General features: G+C 41.3%; 1 protein-coding gene across 50 annotated transcripts in view; it reads right to left on the reverse strand.

Moving 5' to 3' along the window:
* The window catches only part of LOC127483472 (ankyrin repeat domain-containing protein 26), a 225,911-nt gene that overhangs the window by 130,257 nt on the left and 75,405 nt on the right, over window positions 1-20,249 (reverse strand). For 12 of the 50 annotated variants that reach the window (XM_070055977.1, XM_070055976.1, XM_070055971.1 and 9 more), the window contains 6 exons: window positions 19,191-19,371; window positions 9,102-9,216; window positions 8,761-8,934; window positions 6,145-6,251; window positions 3,694-3,828; window positions 1,243-1,313 (listed from right to left, as the gene is read on the reverse strand). In XM_070055977.1, the coding sequence (XP_069912078.1) occupies window positions 1,243-1,313; window positions 3,694-3,828; window positions 6,145-6,251; window positions 8,761-8,934; window positions 9,102-9,216; window positions 19,191-19,294 (706 nt within the window). In that variant the 5' untranslated portion in view covers window positions 19,295-19,371. Of the gene's footprint in view, window positions 1-1,242; window positions 1,314-3,693; window positions 3,829-6,144; window positions 6,252-8,760; window positions 8,935-9,101; window positions 9,217-14,406; window positions 17,899-17,919; window positions 17,982-19,190; window positions 19,372-20,249 lie in introns of those variants that run through there. The other 38 variants (XM_070055989.1, XM_070055988.1, XM_070055992.1 and 35 more) reach the window with 13 other exon arrangements.

Genomic DNA, 20,249 nt, shown 5'->3' on the forward strand with positions numbered 1-20,249 from the left:
TTGTTAAAAATTACAGCTTTGGAGCCAGGTGTTTGACACAGAAGTTATGATGCTTCTTAGATGCTCACATCATACTGGAGTGCCTGGGTTTGGGTCTCAGCTTTGCTTTCAAACTGAGCTCTCAGCGTACCCTGAGAGGCAGGAGGTTATGGCTTAAGCAATTGGGTCTTTGTGACCCATCTGAGTCCTGCTTTTGTCTGGCCCAGCCCCAGATATTGCCGGAATTTAGGGAGAAATTATCAGAGAAGGAAATAACACTCTCTACTGGCTATCTATAGCTCTGCATCTCTACATTTCACATAAACTGAAAATAAAAATTAAAAGAAAAGATGCTTTTGATCATACTTACAAGTTATAGCAGAGTGATTATTAACTATATCATTGATAGCCATTATGGAACCTTACTTCTGCTACTTTGAATTTATCAATGTAAAGTGAATAATACAATTAATTAAGATGATATGGAAAACATATGCTCTATACAAAGACTGTAATCCAACTGAGAGACAATTGTATCACTAATAGAATAAGTATAAAAGATTGTAGGGTCCCAGTGCTATGTCACAGCAGATAAAGTCACGGCCTACAGTGCTGGCCTCCCTCATGGTTTCCAGTCCAAGTCTTGGCTGCTCCACTTCCAATCCAGCTTCCTGTTAACGGGTCTAGGAAATCAGCAATAGATGTCCCAAGTTCTTGGCCATGTAACCATGTGTGAGTAGCTGAGTTTGATTACCAACTCCATGTTCTGACTTCAGTTTGCTGCCTGTGCAAACTCACAGAGGCAGTGAGGCTCAAGTAATCAAGCTCCTCCCAAGCACGTGGAAGACCTAGATGGAGTTCCTGACTCCTGTCTATGGCTTCCATCCAAACGAGGCCATTGTGAGCATTTGGAGGACAAATTGGTAGATGGCAGCTTTGTTCTGTAAGTCTCCATGCCTCTCAGACACAGACATACACACACACACACACACATATACAGATATGTATCTTTTTCTAAATTACACAAATGCCACAAAGAGATAAAGGGCCACAATTAGTGATTTTCTTCAAATAATAGTGCTTCAGATTATAAATATCCTACAATAAACCTCTAAAATTTCTAAATACTTGATTCCTAAGAAAGATTAAGAAAAACACACATATAATTAATCATTGACTTATCTGTAACTGCTCTTCTGTGATCAACTACTTCTTATGTTTATATTTTTTTTCCTATGTTGGGACTAGCTGGAGAAGTTTTACCTGGATTTGTATTTACAATCTTCTCAAGTGCAGCATTTTCTCGAAACAACGAAATGAGTTGGTAATTTTGCCTATGTATAAGAACGAATAAAATTGTTTCAGTATTGATAAGGACAACTATCAAATGTATCAAATCCTTAGAATATTTCTGATAGTTCAAAGTTAGTACCAGAACTTACATTATGCCAACGCACTTCATAATTATATGTTCTACAATATAATTTTCTTAAACTTATTGTTAAGATGAAAAACAGTAAGGTGAAGAAGTCCTGAATTAAAGGTGGTATAACTCAATAAATTAACTAAAATTAGCAGGACATAATAAGGTATCATAAACTCAGAAGACTCAGCTCTGTAGCCAACAGGTATGGGCAAGTCACTTGTTTTAACCTCAAACTCTTCTAAAGAGTAAGGATTTTCCTATGTCTTCACTAGTAGTTATAGAGATTTAATGATTTAATGCGTTAATATATAAAATATATAAATGCTCAATGAAATCAAGCAATGGAATACTTTGTTCTTGAAATTTACTACTGAAACTATTTTGGAATCCCAAAGAAAACCTGTAGTGTGTTTTTTCACTGTTCAGGCTACAGGAAATGTCATTAGTTTCTCATTCTGGCTATTAGTTACTCCATACAGCTGTAACCATAGATACCTCATCTACTTAACATATTGCAGCTACATGCATTTGTAAATATATCACTTCACTAAGTTAGGTAACATAATTGATGTGATCATTCACACTAAGGGTACAAAACTAAGAGCTGTCAAGTACTGGGGCAGACTATTACTATTCCTTTCAAGGATTCAAACTCTGCACCAGTTGATATTTGCTAGTATGATGCTTAACGTCCCTGTTCAACTCCACCTAACTTGGAAGATCAAACTGCACTTTATTACATGGTTTCTGAGAAGTTATGCATGGGGCTTAGCTCACTTAAATCCATATAACATACTTTAGATTCAGAGAATTCTCAAGAATGGCTTGTTGTGAGGCAGAATTTAAAACTACTTTGAAAATCTGATATAAAATGCACATATTTTAGATTTCCATCTTCACTATTACAGCAAACAAATCACCTTAGGTCCAACACATACTCTGGAGCACAGAAACATACATGGGACATTCCACAAACCAAGAACATATGTGCCCAGACTATAAAGAAGCCTTAGGGTACATATCTGGTGCAAAACATTAAATAAACTCTCATCTTTTCCTACATTATCTGAATTTGTCTGACAACAGAATGGTACCAAGTAGAAACTACTAGCAAAGTCAAGAACCTTATAAAGAACACGTCATGAAGGTTTAAGGCTAAGAAGTAGATGCCACCTGAGGTTCTCATAAATAGCCTATTTTTGGCTACATACATGCCAAAACCTAGGAAGCCAGAGTGGGGTGTTAATACTTTGTGGACAGTGACTGAGTATATAGGCATATGTCAGTCAACAAATAGACATTTTAATCTCAGGATATAAGTGCACATCACCACGAAGACTGGGGATCTGGATCAGTAAAAGAATCCTGGTAACAAAGGAAGCAATAAAAAATAAGAATTATTAGAACCCCATCTCTCTGATGAAGGAAGATTGCCTTGAGAACCTTATCTCTCTGATGAAGGAAGATTGCCTTGTCAGGCTTATGGAACTTCCTGGCTTCTTGTAAAACTCAAGAAAAAGAATTTAAGAGGCAGCTCCCAGGACAAAATATGAAATTTCCTGCTAATCTGGACACTGAAGGCCTAACCAACTAAGTAGAACTAGGAAGGTGTGACACTGTTTGGAGGGTCATGGCAGGGGTTGTATTTGAAGTGATATGGATAATGTGGGCAGTCGCAGGGATAAAGACCTTCAAATCTCTGAGATAAAGAATTTGTACCCATCTGTACTTCTAACTAGCTGACCTTTCTCTTTGGTTTCTTTTTGTTTTAAAGATTTATTTTACTTGAAAGTCAGAGTTACACAGAGACAGGAGAAGCACTAGGAGGAGGAGGTGGGAGGGGGAGAGGGAGGAGGAGGAAGAGGGGGAGGGGGAGAGGGAGGAGGAGGAAGAGAGGGCTTCATCTGATAGTTCACTCCCCAGTTGGCTGCAATGGCCAGAGCTGCACCGATTTGAAGCCAGGATCCAGGAGCTTCTTCTGGGATTCTCATGCGGGTGCAGGGGCCCAAGGACTTGGGCCATCTTCTACTGCTTTCCCAGGCCATAGCAGAGAACTGGATCGGAAGTGGAGCAGCCAGGAATCAAACTGGCGCCCATATGGGATGCCAACACTTCAGGTGGCAGCTTTACCCTCTACATCACAGCACCTGCCCCTCTGTTTAGTTTCTGACTGTTGAAGTAAAGGGACTCACTGCCATTCCAAAAACTGTGAGAGCTAAGTCATCTGAAAACATGAAGTACTTACACCTCAACTTCATGTTGATTACAATGTTAGTGTAAACACTTACATATTACGTTTTTGAAGAGCATAATCCCTAGCAGAATGTCCAGCAATGTCTTCAGAAAGCACATCAACCCCTAGTTCAAGAAGCATGTGTACTATGTTTTCCGTACTATACCGTCCCGCAAACATGAGGGATGTTCTAAAATAACAGAAAGAGAACTTCATTAAAAACTTCAATGAGGCTACTCAAACAGCTGAGTGGCTCTATTTTACCAAGTTAATATCTTGCCTATGTATATGTGATCATTTACTTGTATTAATGGACATAAGCATCTTGGAATATCAAATGCTCATCTCCAGAAATTATCTCCAGGCTTAAAGAGAAAGAAACAAAATAAAGCCTCTTGTCTAACTGGGGTATTCCATAGAAGTTACTAATTTGAAGTCTTTAAGGGATAGTAACACCATTGAGATCACTTGTTTAAACCAGGCAGTTTTAAGTGAAGAATTCACTCTTACTTCCCCAGTTTTAAATATTAAATATATCCCAGTCAGGTAAGTAAAAGCTATCTGAAAGCATAAAGCTCTTATATTATATGGCAATAATAGTCACAGCAGTTTCAGTTAGCAATGGTGACAACCACGTGTCAGCTACTGAATTACATTTTATATATGACATTATATACAACTACATCTGAAAGACAGGATACATTACTATCCCACTTTCACTTCAGGTTCGATTTAATAGTTAATGTTCCCAAGGTTGCACACCCAACAGGTTGGACATCTGAGAATTAAGCCTTGTGTTATATGTCTTTTCTCTTTCTCATTTATTATTTGTCATCATCAAAGGAAAAGCTTATCTAAGTAAATACATTTCTTCCCTCTTCCCATACTAATTACAAATAAAATTATAAGGATCAGGCATTTAATCTTGGTATTATGACACCAATTAAGAAGTCCCCTTCCCATATCAGACTACCTGGTTTGACTCCCAGATTCATCTTCTATGTGTAGCCTCCTACTAATACAGACCCCGGAAGACATTAGTTATATTCAGCTTAGATAATTAGATTCCTGCAACTACATGAAAGTCTTTATTGCATTCTTAGCTCCAAGTTTCAATCTGGCCCAGCCTGAACTGTTGCAGGCATTTGAGCAGTGAAACTGAAGTGAGAGAGTTCTAATTCTCTCTCTGTGTGTTTCTCTAATCTCTCTCTCATAGAATTTTTTAAAAACCATGCTTTTAAAAATATCAAATATCAAAATAAAGCAGAATGAAAAAAACGATAAAATCATACTATCTGCTAATAACCACCTACAGTCGCTTAAGTATAACTTAACATCAATATACTTTGAAGAAAGAAATTAACAAAAAAAAAGTCAGCAAAAAGACAAAATGATTTTCAATTCCTATTTATGTATACTACAGCATTTTTTTTTTTTTTTTGACAGGCAGAGTGGACAGTGAGAGAGAGAGACAGAGAGAGAAAGGTCTTCCTTTGCCGCTGGTTCACCCTCCAATGGCCGCCGCTGCAGCCGGCGCACCGCGCTGATCCTGGCAGGAGCCAGGAGCCAGGTGCTTTTCCTGGTCTCCCATGGGGTGCAGGGCCCAAGCACCTGGGCCATCCTCCACTGCACTCCCTGGCCATAGCAGAGAGCTGGCCTGGAAGAGGGGCAACCGGGACAGAATCCGGCGCCCCAACCGGGACTAGAACCCGGTGTGCCGGCGCCGCAAGGTGGAGGATTAGCCTATTGAGCCACGGCGCCGGCTTTATACTACAGCATTTTTTAAAAGTAGAGTATGTGGGCGCTAGATTCTGTCCCGGTTGCCCCTCTTCCAGGCCAGCTCTCTACTGTGGCCAGGGAGTGCAGTGGAGGATGGCCCAAGTGCTTGGGCCCTGCACCCCATGGGAGACCAGGAGAAGCACCTGGCTCCTGGCTTTGGATCAGCGCCTTGCGCCTGTGGCCATTAGAGGGTGAACCAACGGCAAAGGAAGACCTTTCTCTCTGTCTCTCTCTCTCACTGTCCACTCTGCCTGTCAAAAAAAAAAAAAAAAGTAGAGTACGTAGGAAAAAAAGATTTCTTTAAGATTATTTATTTATTTATTTGACAGAGTTGGACAGTGAGAAAGAGACAGAGAGAAAGGTCTTCCCTCCGTCGGTGGAAAAATTTTAAAAATATTACAGAATGTTTAAGAAGCTCAATAGTGACTCATATTTATTAAAACAGTAAAACTAAAATGAATAACCTTTCATTAATATCAGACTATACAACCAAAAATCAGATTACTATTAAAATATATCAGTCACTATCATAAGAGAATATGACCATTCCTATGTAGCTCCTTGTGTTGGCCAGTATGCATAATTGCTTTCCTACCAGATAGATTTTTATTGTTACTTTTCATTGTATCTCAATAATATACTAACATTTTATTTCATATTTCTGACTTGAATCACTGTATAACTGATAAACATCACTGAGTTTAAAATATAGAATGAAATAATTTACCTGTTTAGATTATCAACTGCAAAAACATCTGCATTCTGTAATATTAAAAATTTGACCATAGTTTCTTGGTTTTGTTGAATAGCCACTAACAGTGGTGTGAGGCCAGTCTGTAAAAAATGATTCACAATTCACATTATTACATATTTCTCAACAGAACTGAACATATTTCAGATGACAATGCAAACTCGGACATCAAATGTAGAAGGTAAATTAAAGGAGGCTCTTTCTTCCCACCCTGTGCTTCCACATGTGCTGCACATTCCTCTTAAAACTCTCCTCTCCATTGCCTCATTGCATGGAACCTACTCATCACCAAGACTCACTCCAAACAATTGCATTCCAGGGTTCACTGCTTCCATCAAAACACTCACCATGGAATATTACAATTATTTGATTGCACACAATAAAAACACAAGGTCCTCTGGAAGGCAAGGGCTACATGTTTTACCTCTGTAGCCCTAAACCCTAAGACATAGTAGTTAATATTTCAAGCATTCTTATTCAACTGATGACCTAAATTATTGTCTCAAAAATAGTGTTTCTCAATACATATTTCCAAGAACATTTACTTTTGCACAAATTATATACTGTCCACCAACAGAAAAATGTCATGATCATCTGTTTGAGAAATATAACAAAGCCATGCATCCTGTGTTCCCCTAGGTGGGGAGAGAAGCAAACTGGAGGGTATCTGCCCTTTAAAAATAGGAAACCTTCTGTACAGCATACAACTCAGTAATCTGAGCTCAAGGATCCCTGATTGGAATCCTTCAGATAATCCTGACAGTCAGAGGTGTGCATCAGTCTCCCAAATTTTGTATTTTGAAACAATTTACAGAGGCAAACTACACACATCTCTGCACCATGTTCAGTCGATTCCTTTGAGTCTTTGTATCAGCTGGCAATGCATTTCCAAATGATTTTGTATAAAGCAGGTATTAACATGTAATATCTTCACTTTTCTTAGCATCACCTAATTCACAAAAAGAAAGATCAGGCCCACTATGTAGTCAACAGGGCACACCCAATATACTATTTTCCAACAGTTAAATAACCATCCATTTGTATTTAAATCTGACAGGTTTTAGTCAAATGGATATTTGAGATACAGGAATGTTGAAACTGAACTATTAAAAGAATGTCCATCCAAATATTCTTAACACTACCATGGCTTTCAATTTTAAGTCTGCCATAGTGATTAGGTGTCAGCGCTCCATGAATTCAACACAACAAGATTTGATTGTGTATCATAAAGCTTCAATGAGGAAAAAGGTTCATAATTTGCTATAATTCTAACCATAAAGCCCTGCTTGCAATATACATTTCTTTGTAAAACTATCCGTAAGTGTTATTCTGTAGGCTGAGAATTATTAGTATTATCTCTTTGAATTTATAACTACAAAGGAAAAGAAAGACAGATAAAATCAGAGGTTAGTATTGTTCGAATGTAGCATCCATCAAACTCTAACTCTTCTCAAGATTCTTAATAGTTTTTGAGACCTAAGAACTTACACATTACAATTAACAGTTTGGTGGTTCTTAACAAGGGTTTTGTCAGACTCTCAGAGATAGGTTTTTAAGTATACATGTAAAGACGTAGTAAGATTTACTGAAATAAAATACTCTTGGAGAGACTAACTAGACTTGTAAGTTTTTCCAGGTCATTCTGATATACAACTCCAGCCGAGAACTGGTGCAGCAGACAACCACCACTTCCATGTCTCCTCTCACACACATCATTTGGAGACTTGACCAAAACGAGGAATGAGTAAGAGACACACACACTGAACATCCCATTTCATTTTTCTTGAGTAGGAATAAATCAACTAACAGTAAACTCAAAGTCCAACTTAGATTTATTTGTAGGATCCTTTTCTTCTACTTTCCCACAAAGACATTCTCTATTTGAGAGCTGAGTTTAGACACTTTTCCTCAGCAGCTCTTCCTACCATAATAAAATGTCAATCATTTGTTCTTCCCTCTTGTTTTCTACATTCATCACCACCTAGTCACTCCAAATATGGTTCCCCAAAGCAAACTTACAACTTATTAATGATATTAATGAAAGTACAAGTTATTATACTTTCAATCAAAGAATACTTGGTCTACACAAAACTCAACAAAAACAAATCAAAAATCCCATCTCCGTATTTTCCCTCAATTACCTAATTTACAAATGTTTCATTCTTCTATCCTTTTCTCTTGCAAAGTTTCCCAGTTAACCCTTGACACTCTAAGGTAACTTTTATATAAATAAACTTATTTAGGAAATGGACAGCAACAGCCATATTTCTGTTTACTACAACATGCTTTCTTCTTGAGTTTTAAGCAAAAGCCTTTGTCAAGACAAAATTGGACTTCTCCTGTTTTTGCACCGCTTAGAAAAAAGTAACTGGGAAAATATCCTTGAAAATATGTCTGACCTTTAACAAATTCAGTGCTTTCATAAATACTGGCCATAAATGCCTCTCGGTCTGTCCTTTCCAGTATTTCTGCAATGGTATCAATATTTAAACTTAAATCTGGGACAGTTTTCATAAAATATCTTCATTCGATGCAGCTGGTACTCCCAAATATGAGAAACTGCTTCTATACATTAAGTTAGATGATCCATACCTTATTTTTCTTTTCGATATCTGCATTGCTGGAAAGCAGCTTTTCGGCCATTCTTATATTTTCTCCGTAGGCCACATAGTGGAGAGCAGTGTTGCCAATTTCATCCTCAATATTTGGATCAGCCCCATGATCCAGTAAGAGTGTAGCACAGTTCTCAGCGGGACACTGTACAGCCTGCCAGTAATACACCAATCATAAATTGTAACTTCTAGAAATTCAAAGAAAAACTCCCCATCCCAATGGTTTCACCAGTTAGTCATATATAAATAAGATAAATTCATTTTTATTCTAAGTATATAAACCAAGCCCTTCCTATACTGGAATGGTCGAGCACTAAATACCTTTATCAGCGGTGTTGCAGCCCTTTTATCTTGCGGATCAAGTAGACATCTTTGGCTTATGAGGAAAGCTACCACGTCTTGGTGGCCTTTTGCACAGGCCCAGTGCAGAGCGGTCCTATAGGAAATTAGATTGCACAATCACAAAACAGGCCATTTCTCATGTAATCGTAAGAATAAAATAGCATATTCCCCTGCCCTCAAAACAAATACTTTTCTGATGAACAAAGAACTTTATCATCTCTTCTTGTCACTAAACTAATGAAAGAGAAGCCTATTAAAGAAAAATAACATGATCATTACATTAACCACAGCTTGGTTAAATCCTATTTTAAGTTATGACTAGGACTTTGAGTATCTCAATTTCCTGATTAAAAGAATGGGGAGAAAAAGAGTAGTTGTCTCAGTTTACCATTGTGATGCTTCAATGAAAATCTATGTAAAATATTTAGAACGGTTGCTGACACAACTAACAGCTCAGTAATTGTCAGACGCAGTCATTACTAATACCACGACTTAAAAACAGCATTTTAATTGAGTAAGATAATATAATTATCCTGACTTTCCATATATCCTTGAAGCATTAGAGAAAATATTATAATTCACTGACTCTGAATATGCTCAATGCCTCTCACTTTATCATTTCTCACATTGAAGTGCTGCTTATACTAATACCACGACTTAAAAACAGCACTTTAATTGAGTAAGATAATATAATTATCCTGACTTTCCATATATCCTTGAAGCATTAGAGAAAATATTATAATTCACTGACTCTGAATATGCTCAATGCCTCTCACTTTATCATTTCTCACATTGAAGTGCTGCTTATCATAATTCATTACTTTTCCCACTGTAATTGGCAGCATTTAAAAACTTAGCATCTATTGAGATAATTCAATGGTTCTATGGTTTTGTTCTTTGATTTCTTAAGCTGATGTAGCAGATTTATTAATCTGTATATGTCAAAATGTCTGTGTACATCAGGGATAAATCCCATTTCATCTGGGTGAAGGATTTTATTAGATGTGTTGTTGGATTCCATTAGCTAGAATTTGTTAAGGATTTTTATCTGTGTTAATCAGTGACACTGGTCTATAGCTGTCTTTCTTGGTTGTTAACTTTTTATCCTGGTTTTGGAATAAAGTGATATAGACATTTGGACCAATGGAAGAGATTAGAGATCTTAGAAATTCATCTATGCATCTACCATCAACTGATCTTTGACAAATGTGCTACAATCACTCCCTGGGGAAAGGACAGTCTCTTCATCAACTGGTGCTGCGGAAATTCGATCTCTGCATGCGGAAGTAGGAAACAAGATCCATACTTTTTAGCTTTCACAAAAAAAAAAACTCAATGGTTCAGGGATCTAAACCTAGGACTCAGAACCATACAATGATTAGAAAAAAGCATAGGGGAAACACCATAATTCATTGGCATAGTCAGGGACTTCTTGGATTAGACATCAGAAGCACAGGGAATAAAGGCAAAAAAAGACAAATGGAGTTAAATCAAGATAAGAAGCTTCTCCACAGTGAAGAAAACACTCAACAAAGTAAAGAGGCAATCAACAGAGTGGGAGAAAACACTGCAAACTATACATTGGATAAAGGAATAACATCCAAAATACACACGAAGTTCAAGAAACTCAACAACAACAAAACAGAAAATACAGTTAAGAAGTGGGCAGAAGATTTAACAGACATTTTTCAAAGCATGAAATACAAATGGACAACAAACACATGAAAAAATGCTCAGGATCACTAGGCATCAGGGAAATGCCAATGAATTCCACACTCACCCTAGTTAGAATTGTGTTCATCCAAAAATCAAAAAACATAAAAAATGCTCATGAGAGTGTGGGGAAAAGGTACCCGAATACACTGTTGATGGGAACGTAAATTAGCATAACTATTATGGAAGAGAGTAGGAAAAAAAATTTAAAAATAGGTCTGCGATATGACCCAGCTATTCCACTCCAGAGAATTTACCCAAAGGAAGTAAAGTAAGCATATGTAAGAGTTATCTGTAACCCAATGTTTATAGTAGCTCAACTCACAATAGCTAAGATATGGAATCAACCCAGATGTACATAAACTGATGACCGCATAATGTGTGCTATGTAACCATGATGGAATACTATTTAACCATAAAAAATGAAACCCTGTCTTTCACAACAATTTGCAATTGGAGATCATTAAGCTTAGGGAAATACACCAGTCCCAACAAGCAACTAAAACATTTTCCTGGATTTGTGGTAACTAACATACAGAGTACAAAATACGCAGATGAGTGAAATCGACATTTTCAGATTTGATTGCATATAGCCCTTATCTATACTCCTGAGAAAACATTGTTTTTCCACTTACTACTTATTGAATTCTTTATTTAGTGGAAGGTTAAGCTTGTGATTACAAAGTAAAGTGAAACTTGGTCATTGTAAAAATTAAAAGAAAAATAAGAAAGTAGGAGAGAGGGTGGGATTCAGGCAAGGAGGGAGGATAGGGTGGGAAGTACCATTATGTTCTTCACATTGTATATATGAAATACATGAAGTGTGTTATCTTTATATAAAGCGTTTTTATAAAACAGAAAAAATGGCTCATTGATACCTATTGATCACACAATCCATGGTGCCTAACAATAAGTGCAAAATAGCTTATAAAAACACATTTATGGCAACTCCAGCCATATGATTGGCATTAAATATTAGTTTCTGAAAGTTCTATAGTTTGGAAGAGACAGCTAACATTACAAACATGTTTAAAAACAAAGTAATTCTTTAATCTCAATAATATTAAAAATTTAACTAGAGTGTCTACATCCAATCATTCTGGAAATGACAAGATAAAGAAAATTTCACAAGAATTCAAATACCTATAAGTAACAATTTTAATCACATTTTGTTGGCTAACACAGTCCACAATTTGTGTGTATGTATAAACAAACACTTTTCTCACTTGTTATACAGACTGCCTACATATTTGTATTTCCACATGCATCTGTGGGACACTCCACCTTTAATGGTCACCTATCAAAGCAATCTATCAATGCGCCATAATTTATAGGTCCATTATGTAGGTTCTTTTTAACATATGCCCATTTTAAGCGCTAATAAGAGAAACAAATGGCATGCCTACTTCTGAAAGTTATTTTAAAAGAATGAAATTGGGCTGGCGCCGCGGCTCACTAGGCTAATCCTCCGCCTAGCGGCGCCGGCACACCGGGTTCTAGTCCCGGTCGGGGCGCCGGATCCTGTCCCGGTTGCCCCTCTTCCAGGCCAGCCCTCTGCTGTGGCCAGGCAGTGCAGTGGAGGATGGCCCAGGTGCTTGGGCCCTGCACCCCATGGGAGACCAGGAAAAGCACCTGGCTCCTGGCTCCTGCCATCGGATCAGCGCGGTGCGCCGGCCGCAGCGCGCCGGCCGCGGCGGCCATTGGAGGGTGAACCAACGGCAAAGGAAGACCTTTCTCTCTGTCTCTCTCTCTCTCACTGTCCACTCTGCCTGTCAAAAAAATAAATAAATAAATAGAATGAAATTGAAGGGTGGAGGGCATATGCATTTTTCAAATATGACACAGGGGGCTGGCACTGTGGTGTAGCAGGTAAAACCACCACCTGCAGTTCCAGCATCCCCTATGGGTGCCAGTTCGAGTCCCAGCTGTACTTATGATCCAGCTCTCTGCTATGGCCTGGGAAAGCAGCAGAAGATGGTTTGGGTTCGTTGGTCCCTGCTTCCACGTGGGAGACCCAGAGGAAGCTCCTGGCTCCTGCTTTAGGACTGGCACAGCTCTAGCCATTGTGGCCAATTGGGAAGTGAACCAGCAGATGGAAAACCTCTCTCTCTCTCCCTACCTCCCTCCCTCCCCCTCTCCCTCTCCTCTCTCTAACTCTTTCAAGTAAATAAATAAGTCTTTAAAAAAAGTGACATAGTACTTAGAACCAAATTCTCAATATAAAAAGTCACAAGCAATTTGACCTTTGCCCCTAAAATTGCTATTCATTATCATAAACTATATGGATGGAAAGTAGCATTCATTCATCTTTCAAATTAAATTCTTTTTCTCACCAGAGACACTAAATACTGTTTTCTATGTCCATGGATCACTTGTATACCTACAACACATACATATCCAAATTTAAAATTAAGTTCAGTGTTGTTTTCCTGCTTTGCACAGATTTCTGTAAAATGAAGATCCATTTTTTTCACCTGAAATATACTTGTTGTAAAAATGTTTTGAAGATATATTGTTTTGTTTTGTTATTTTCATCCAGATACACAGGAAGTTTTATTTTATTTCCTAAGCAAATATTCAGAGTAATTCCTTAAAAACTGCTTATTTAAAAGGCAGAGTGAAAGAGAGAGGAGGAAAGGTACAAAGAGCTGCCGTTAACTGATTCACTCCCCAAATGCCCACAACAGCCAAGGACAGGCCTGGCAAAAGCTATGGGGTCAGATCAGGAGCAAAGTGGGCAGGACTCCAACCTGTACTCAGCTATGAGACACCAGCATCCAAAAGCAGTGACTTCACCCACTGTGCTGAACTGTTCACCCCAGGATGTTTGCTTTCGACTTCAGTCTTCATCAAGTCTTTGGCCACTAAAAAATTTATTGCTTCACATTTTTTGTTTTCTTCTGAAATTTTTCTCACATTGTTTATTTACAACTTTTAACTCTACCAGAAATGTAGCTTTGTGTTATAAAAATCTAGTTTTCCTCCGTTAAGAAGTATTTCATGCATAAGTAAACCGTGTTTTCTTATGAATATTAAATGTTACCAGTATCAAGTTCTAAATCTTTGTTTCATATTATGTTTTTGGATTTCCAATGCATTTGCCCTTTCAACTGTCAGAAACCTGATTAATTTCTAAAAACAGCACGTTTACATCAAAAACAGCACCTCATTATTTGCTACATTACAAATGAGTGTTAGCAGAGCAGTAAATGACAAGTAGAATGTGTAACTCGAAATTTTTAAACTTTGATATTTTTGTTTGGCGCATGTAAGACTGATAAAATTAAAGCTCACTTTTTGGTAAACATGAGTTCTCTCATGCCAAGGTTTCCTTCTACAATCCCATGTACACGCAGGTGTGAACTGACATCAAACGGGTATTGGGTTTACTCAGACTTTAACCCAGGGGTTGAGAGATTATGGAAATTTTCTTGTTATCTTTTTGATCATGTGTATCACAACGTGGATCTGGACTTGTGTACATAAACATGGACTGGTGTCCAGGGAAGCAAGCAGGGGAGCCTGGGGCGAGGGCTTCCCGCACTGGGCCCTGCTGCCCACCCTCCAGTACCTGCTCTTGTGGTCCACGTCATCTACACCGCTTCTTCTGCAAATCAGCATTTTCTCCACTGCGGCCACATTGCCCGCGCTGGCAGCTCTGTGAATGGCACCGAGCTCCCAGTAGAGCAGGCGGTATCCAAAATGCGGCCGCATCTTCAAGCGCTTTTTCTCGAACTCCGTAACCGTCCGAGCGCGCTTTCTCGCAAGCTTGCTAACAGACCAGGAGAAAAATTTCTCCATAAGCAAGGCTGTCAGGGGCTTTCAGCCACCTCTGCAGCAAAATAGGAAGAAATGTGGCAGTCTAGCCACCATGCAACGGAGGAGCTTCGCGGTTTTCAACCTCTCGGCTCACAGTAACTGTCGCCCAACAACTGCCGCGCATGTGCACCAGGCTAAGCCCCGCCCCTTCCGCTCCCGGACATTCCTTCCTCTTCCTCCAGACTCCGCCCAGAAGCCCCTCCCCCTCCGAGGCGGCCCTTGCTCTCACTCCTGGTTGGCCAAGACTCCATCCTCCGGGCCATGGAGGACGCCCCAACGCCGGGCAGTGCTTCTTGCACCACTTTCTCCTGCGGCCTGGACTCAGCAGAACTAGGCAGCAGGAGGGCCAGGAAGTGGGAAGGAGGGCGCCCCCCAGGGAGCACAGCCGCCCCCTCCCAGCAGGGCAGCCCCACAGCTTTCCCCTGGGCTCAGGAGATAGTGGGCTGTGTCTCCAGGTGGCTTGGGCCCTGGTGAGGCTCGACCCATGGGCCACATGTGCCCCTATCCCCTGGGCTCAGGCACATGGTTGCAGGGAGGTGACAGGCAGGGGGCAGCCTCGACCTGGTGCTGCCACTCCACTGGCTTCTGGGGCCAGTGCAAAACAGTAAAACACTGAACTTAATTTTAAATTGGGATATGTATGTGTTTGTAGGTATACAAGTGATCCATGGACATAGAAAACAGTATTTAGTGCCTCTGGTGAGAAAAAGAATTTAATTTAAAAGGTGAATGAAATGCTACTTTCCATCCATATAGTTTATGATAATGAACAGCAATATTAGGGGCAAAGGTCAAATTGCTTGTGATTTTTATATTGAGAATTTGGTTCTAATACTGTGTCACTTTTTTTAAAAGACTTATTTATTTACTTAAAAGTCAGAGTTACAGAGAGAGAGAAGGAGAGGGAGAGTCTGGAGAGAGAGAGAGAGAGAGCGAGGTCTTCCATCTGCTGGTTCACTTCCCAATTGGCCACAATGGCTAGAGCTGTGCCAGTCCTAAGCCAGGAGCTTCCTCTGGGTCTCCCACGTGGAAGCAAGGACCCAAGGACCCAAACCATCTTCTGCTGCTTTCCCAGGCCATAGCAGAGAGCTGGATCAGAAGTGGAACAGCTGGGACTCGAACTGGCACCCATAGGGGATGCTGGAACTGCAGGTGGTGGTTTTACCTGCTACACCACAGTGCCAGCCCCCTGTGCCATATTCAAGGAATAGTTTATTGGCTTTTTTTCTTAACTGAGAATGGGACTGGGAATGGGAGAGGGAGGAAGAGGAGGGTTGGGAGTGGGAGAGTAAGTATGAGGGTAAGAATCATAATATTCCTGAAGTTGTACTTACAAAATTTGTATTCATTAAATAAAAGGTTTCTTTGGGAAGAAAAAATTCAAGCCCCGCTCCTCTGCTCCCTCACAGATGCCAGCACCCCCAGATCACAGACTTGCCCCAAGGGAGGCAGCTCCCACCATCCAATGGAAGCAGTGAGGATTCTTTGGGGAAATGATGATGTTAGGGCTAGAGAAGGGACAGGAACAGCCTGGGACCAGAGAGAAAATGCCCACAGTTGAAGGGGGCCTGAGGAGGGGCACCAGAGCTGATGCAGAGGAAGCCTAGGCCAACGTGGGATGATCTGAGCCATAAAACAGCAAGAGTCACATACTGTCACTCCCTGAGACATGTCTCCTAATCCCCAGTACCCCGGAAGGTGACTGCACTTGGAGACACTCAACGTGAGGCCGTGGGTGATTCCTAAGGCGGTGTGGCTTCTGTCCCAGAAGCAGAGGACATTCTGACACAGACACACACAGGGGATGAGCAGGTGGAGACACAGTGAGAGCCAGTATGTACCTGTGGAGGTGCAAGGCCTCAGAAGGTCCCAGCCCTGTCCACACCATGTCCTCAGACCTCAGCTTCCAAGCAGCAAGAATGTGAACTCATGTGAGAATAATCCTCCAATAACTACCAGAATCCAGCAGGACCATGATCTCCCAAGAATTCTTCAAACTCAGTGCCAGCATTTTGGTGTAGTGGGTAAAGCCACCAAATCTGATGCCAACATTCCATATAGGCACTGGTTTGTGTCCGGGCTCCTAAAACTTCCAATCCAGCTCCACGCTAATGCCCTGAGAAAAGCAGTGGAAGATGGCCCAAGTGCTTGGGCCCCTTCCACAAAAGTTGAGAGACCTGTACAGAGCTTCTGGCTCCTAGATTCAGCCTGTCCCAACCCCAGGCATTTTGGCCATTTGGGGTGTGAACCACCAATGGAATATCTCTGTGTCTCTCTCTCACCATAACTCTTTCAAATAAATAAATAGCTTTTTAAAAAATCTCCAAGCTCTACCACTAGATTTTTAAACTGGGAACATCAACTTGTCTCGTGTTCCCATCCTTCCCCTATAGGAAGTATTTGAATATGTACAATAATCCTGAGTGCATACAGGCACACAATGCTACATAAACATCTGCTAGAATCTTACAGAGCATGCAATCCCTCCAGTCTCATACTCTTTTTTTTTTTTTTGACAGGCAGAGTGGACAGCAGAGTGGACAGTGAGAGAGAGAGACAGAGAGAAAGGTCTTCCTTTGCCGTTGGTTCACTCTCCAATGGCCGGCCAGCGCGCTGCGGCCGGCGCACCGCGCTGATCTGATGGCAGGAGCCAGTTGCTTCTCCTGGTCTCCCATGGGGTGCAGGGCCCAAGCACTTGGGCCATCCTCCACTGCACTCCCTGGCCACAGCAGAGGGCTGGCCTGGAAGAGGGGCAACCGGGACAGAATCCGGCGCCCCGAATGGGACTAGAACCCGGTGTGCTGGCGCCGCAAGGCGGAGGATTAGCCTAGTGAGCTGTGGCGCTGGCCCAGTCTCATATTAAAGGAACTAGAAGTCTGAATCATAGAACTGGCATAGGTGTGAGAAGACTAATTTTTGATGTTCCAACAAAACATCTCACACAATGCGGAGACCAAGCACTGCTACAACAACACACGTGTGCACAATGGAAACTTTCTTGTCCATAGCTCAGGAGCCATGCATTAGGAATAGTGCCTACAAGAAAGTTTTATGTGACAAAATGGTTGATAACAGCAAAAATACAGTATTATTGAGTTAACCCAGGAGCTTACAACTGCCTCATCTTAGGTTAGGAATGAAATGGGATTCCCTTAAGTACTCCTGCAATATTGTAAAAAGAATGCTACCCCTGGTACAACTTCAACTTTGGAATGGACAGATGGCTCTTCAGCAGTGACTAGAAGGGAAAACCACAGTAACTCACTTTAGATAGTATGAGTCAGATCTTGGTTGAGGGCCAGAACAAAGCATTCATGAAGGAGGATGCACTCAGGCAATTTTGGTTCAATGCCTTGGGAGTAAGAAACTGTGGTAAGGATGACCAGTTCAAGCAAAGAACCACCTCCACTGCTGCCATTTGGCACCAAACCATGGCACCACTCCTCTGCAATGCTGTAACCGCCTCTCCACTGTTTTCTTGCTTTCACCCTCACCATCTGGAGTCTGTCCTCCAGACCACCCAAGGTGAGCCTTCGCAAGCATGTCACACAACATGTTGCTGCTTAGCTCAAAACCCTGCTCCAACACACCCAGCTAAAGCCAAGTCCACAATGATCGACGTGACCCTTCTCCCATCACATTTTGACCTCCTTTCCTGCACCTCCCCTCCTTGCTCACTTCCCTCTAGCCACAGAGGCCTTCTGAAGCTGCTGCTCTCTGTTGCAGCTGGCAAAGGCTCCTCCCATGCCCCGGCCAAGACCAACTCCCTCTCACCTTCAAGTTTTTGCTCACATCTGACCCCCTCAGGTTGGTCTTTCTCCAACTACAACTGCACAATCCATACACTCTCTTCTTTTTGTACTTACGAATCTATCATTTGTTTATTATGTTTATTGCTTATTTCTGGCTTCTGCCACTAGAAAGCAAGTTCCATTAGGGCAGCATATTTGATGGAGAAGGACTTGGTATGTAGCAGCCTCCTATCTATATTTGCTTGATGAATGACGCTCACATTCTTGTTTTCTTTTTTTTTTTTTTTTTTTACAGGCAGAGTGGACAGTGAGAGAGAGACAGAGAGAAAGGTCTTCCTTTGCCGTTGGTTCACCCTCCAATGGCCGCCACAGCCGGCGCGCTGCGGCTGGCGCACCGCGCTGATCCGATGGCAGGAGCCAGGAGCCAGGTGCTTTTCCTGGTCTCCCATGGGGTGCAGGGCCCAAGCACCTGGGCCATCCTCCACTGCACTCCCTGGCCACAGCAGAGGGCTGGCCTGGAAGAGGGGCAACCGGGACAGAATCCGGCGCCCTGACCGGGACTAGAACCCGGTGTGCCGGCGCCGCTAGGCGGAGGATTAGCCTGCACATTCTTGTTTTCTAAGAAATAAGTGGGGTCAGGGAGCATCCTCACCTATAACAGAGTCATATTTAAACCACCAGCTAGCGAGTGGCTCCCTCTTTTAGCCTACTTCCCACCGGGGTGTATAACAGTGTGACTTGGGGGTAGAGCCTTGTGTGTGAGAGAGAGAGAGAGAGAACTTACAAGCTTGTAGCTAATGTCCTAAGGTACATCTCTTCCCTTCTTTCTAAATCCCACCACTTAGAAATCTTGCTTTGGTCTTTTTCCTTTTCGGTAGTTTCTTTCATGGAACATCACTGGTTGAGTTGTGCCCAGCAGCAAATTCATATGTTGATGTCCTAACCATCCAGGCCTCTGAATGTCACTGTAATTGAAAACAGAGTCATTGCAAATGCAATTATTTATAAGTTAAGGTGAGCACAATTGTAACATGAGTGTTCTTATTAAAGAATGAGGTTTGCATTCAGAGATTTGCAGAGTAGGAAGCCAGTGTGGAGACACAGGGAGATGGCCAACTGTAGGACAAGGAGAGAGGCCTGGTGCAGGCCTTTTTCCAAGAGCCCTCAGAAGTAACTAGCCCTGCTAAAACCTTGATCTTGGACTTCTAGGCAAAATCAGTTTCTGTTTTTAAGCTACCATCTCTGGTACTACTTTGTTATGGTGGCACATGAATACAGACCAACATGGAATCAAAGGCCCAGGGAAGCCACCTTATTACTTCCCTTTGGAACAGTAAGAGCTAGCATTATAGAAGGAGGATGTAAGCCTGGGCAAAAGGAATCTGGGAGCCTCAGCCTGGAAACTCTAGTCAGTGTTAAAGCAGTCTTCAGTATGGATGAGTTTGCAAGGTCACAGGATGGCTCCATAAGACTCAGTGTGCATATACATAGAGTACCTTGCTAAGATCCCTTAAAACATATAGCTGCATTAGGTATCTATTTGGTTAGAGTATTCTATGCTCCAGTCAAATAGCAACTAACAGGTATCTACTCCCTATTTCTCCAGATATTGGCATGTGGAGAATCTTATCTCAAGAGCCTTATAGAAGACTGAATCCACACCATTTCTTCATAATACATCCAAAATCCCACTAGATCCAACCAGGCTGCTTCCCTGGCCCTGCCACATTAGAAAGTCCTGCCCTTGATCCTCTTTACCCTTGAGAAGTATCTGTGGTGGCCAAGGGTCCTTGATCTTAAGAGCTTATCCAGACAGCCATGACAAGAAGGGCCTTCCCAAACA

This window comes from Oryctolagus cuniculus, chromosome 13 (genome assembly GCF_964237555.1).
Source record: "Oryctolagus cuniculus chromosome 13, mOryCun1.1, whole genome shotgun sequence".
NCBI lineage: Eukaryota > Metazoa > Chordata > Mammalia > Lagomorpha > Leporidae > Oryctolagus > Oryctolagus cuniculus.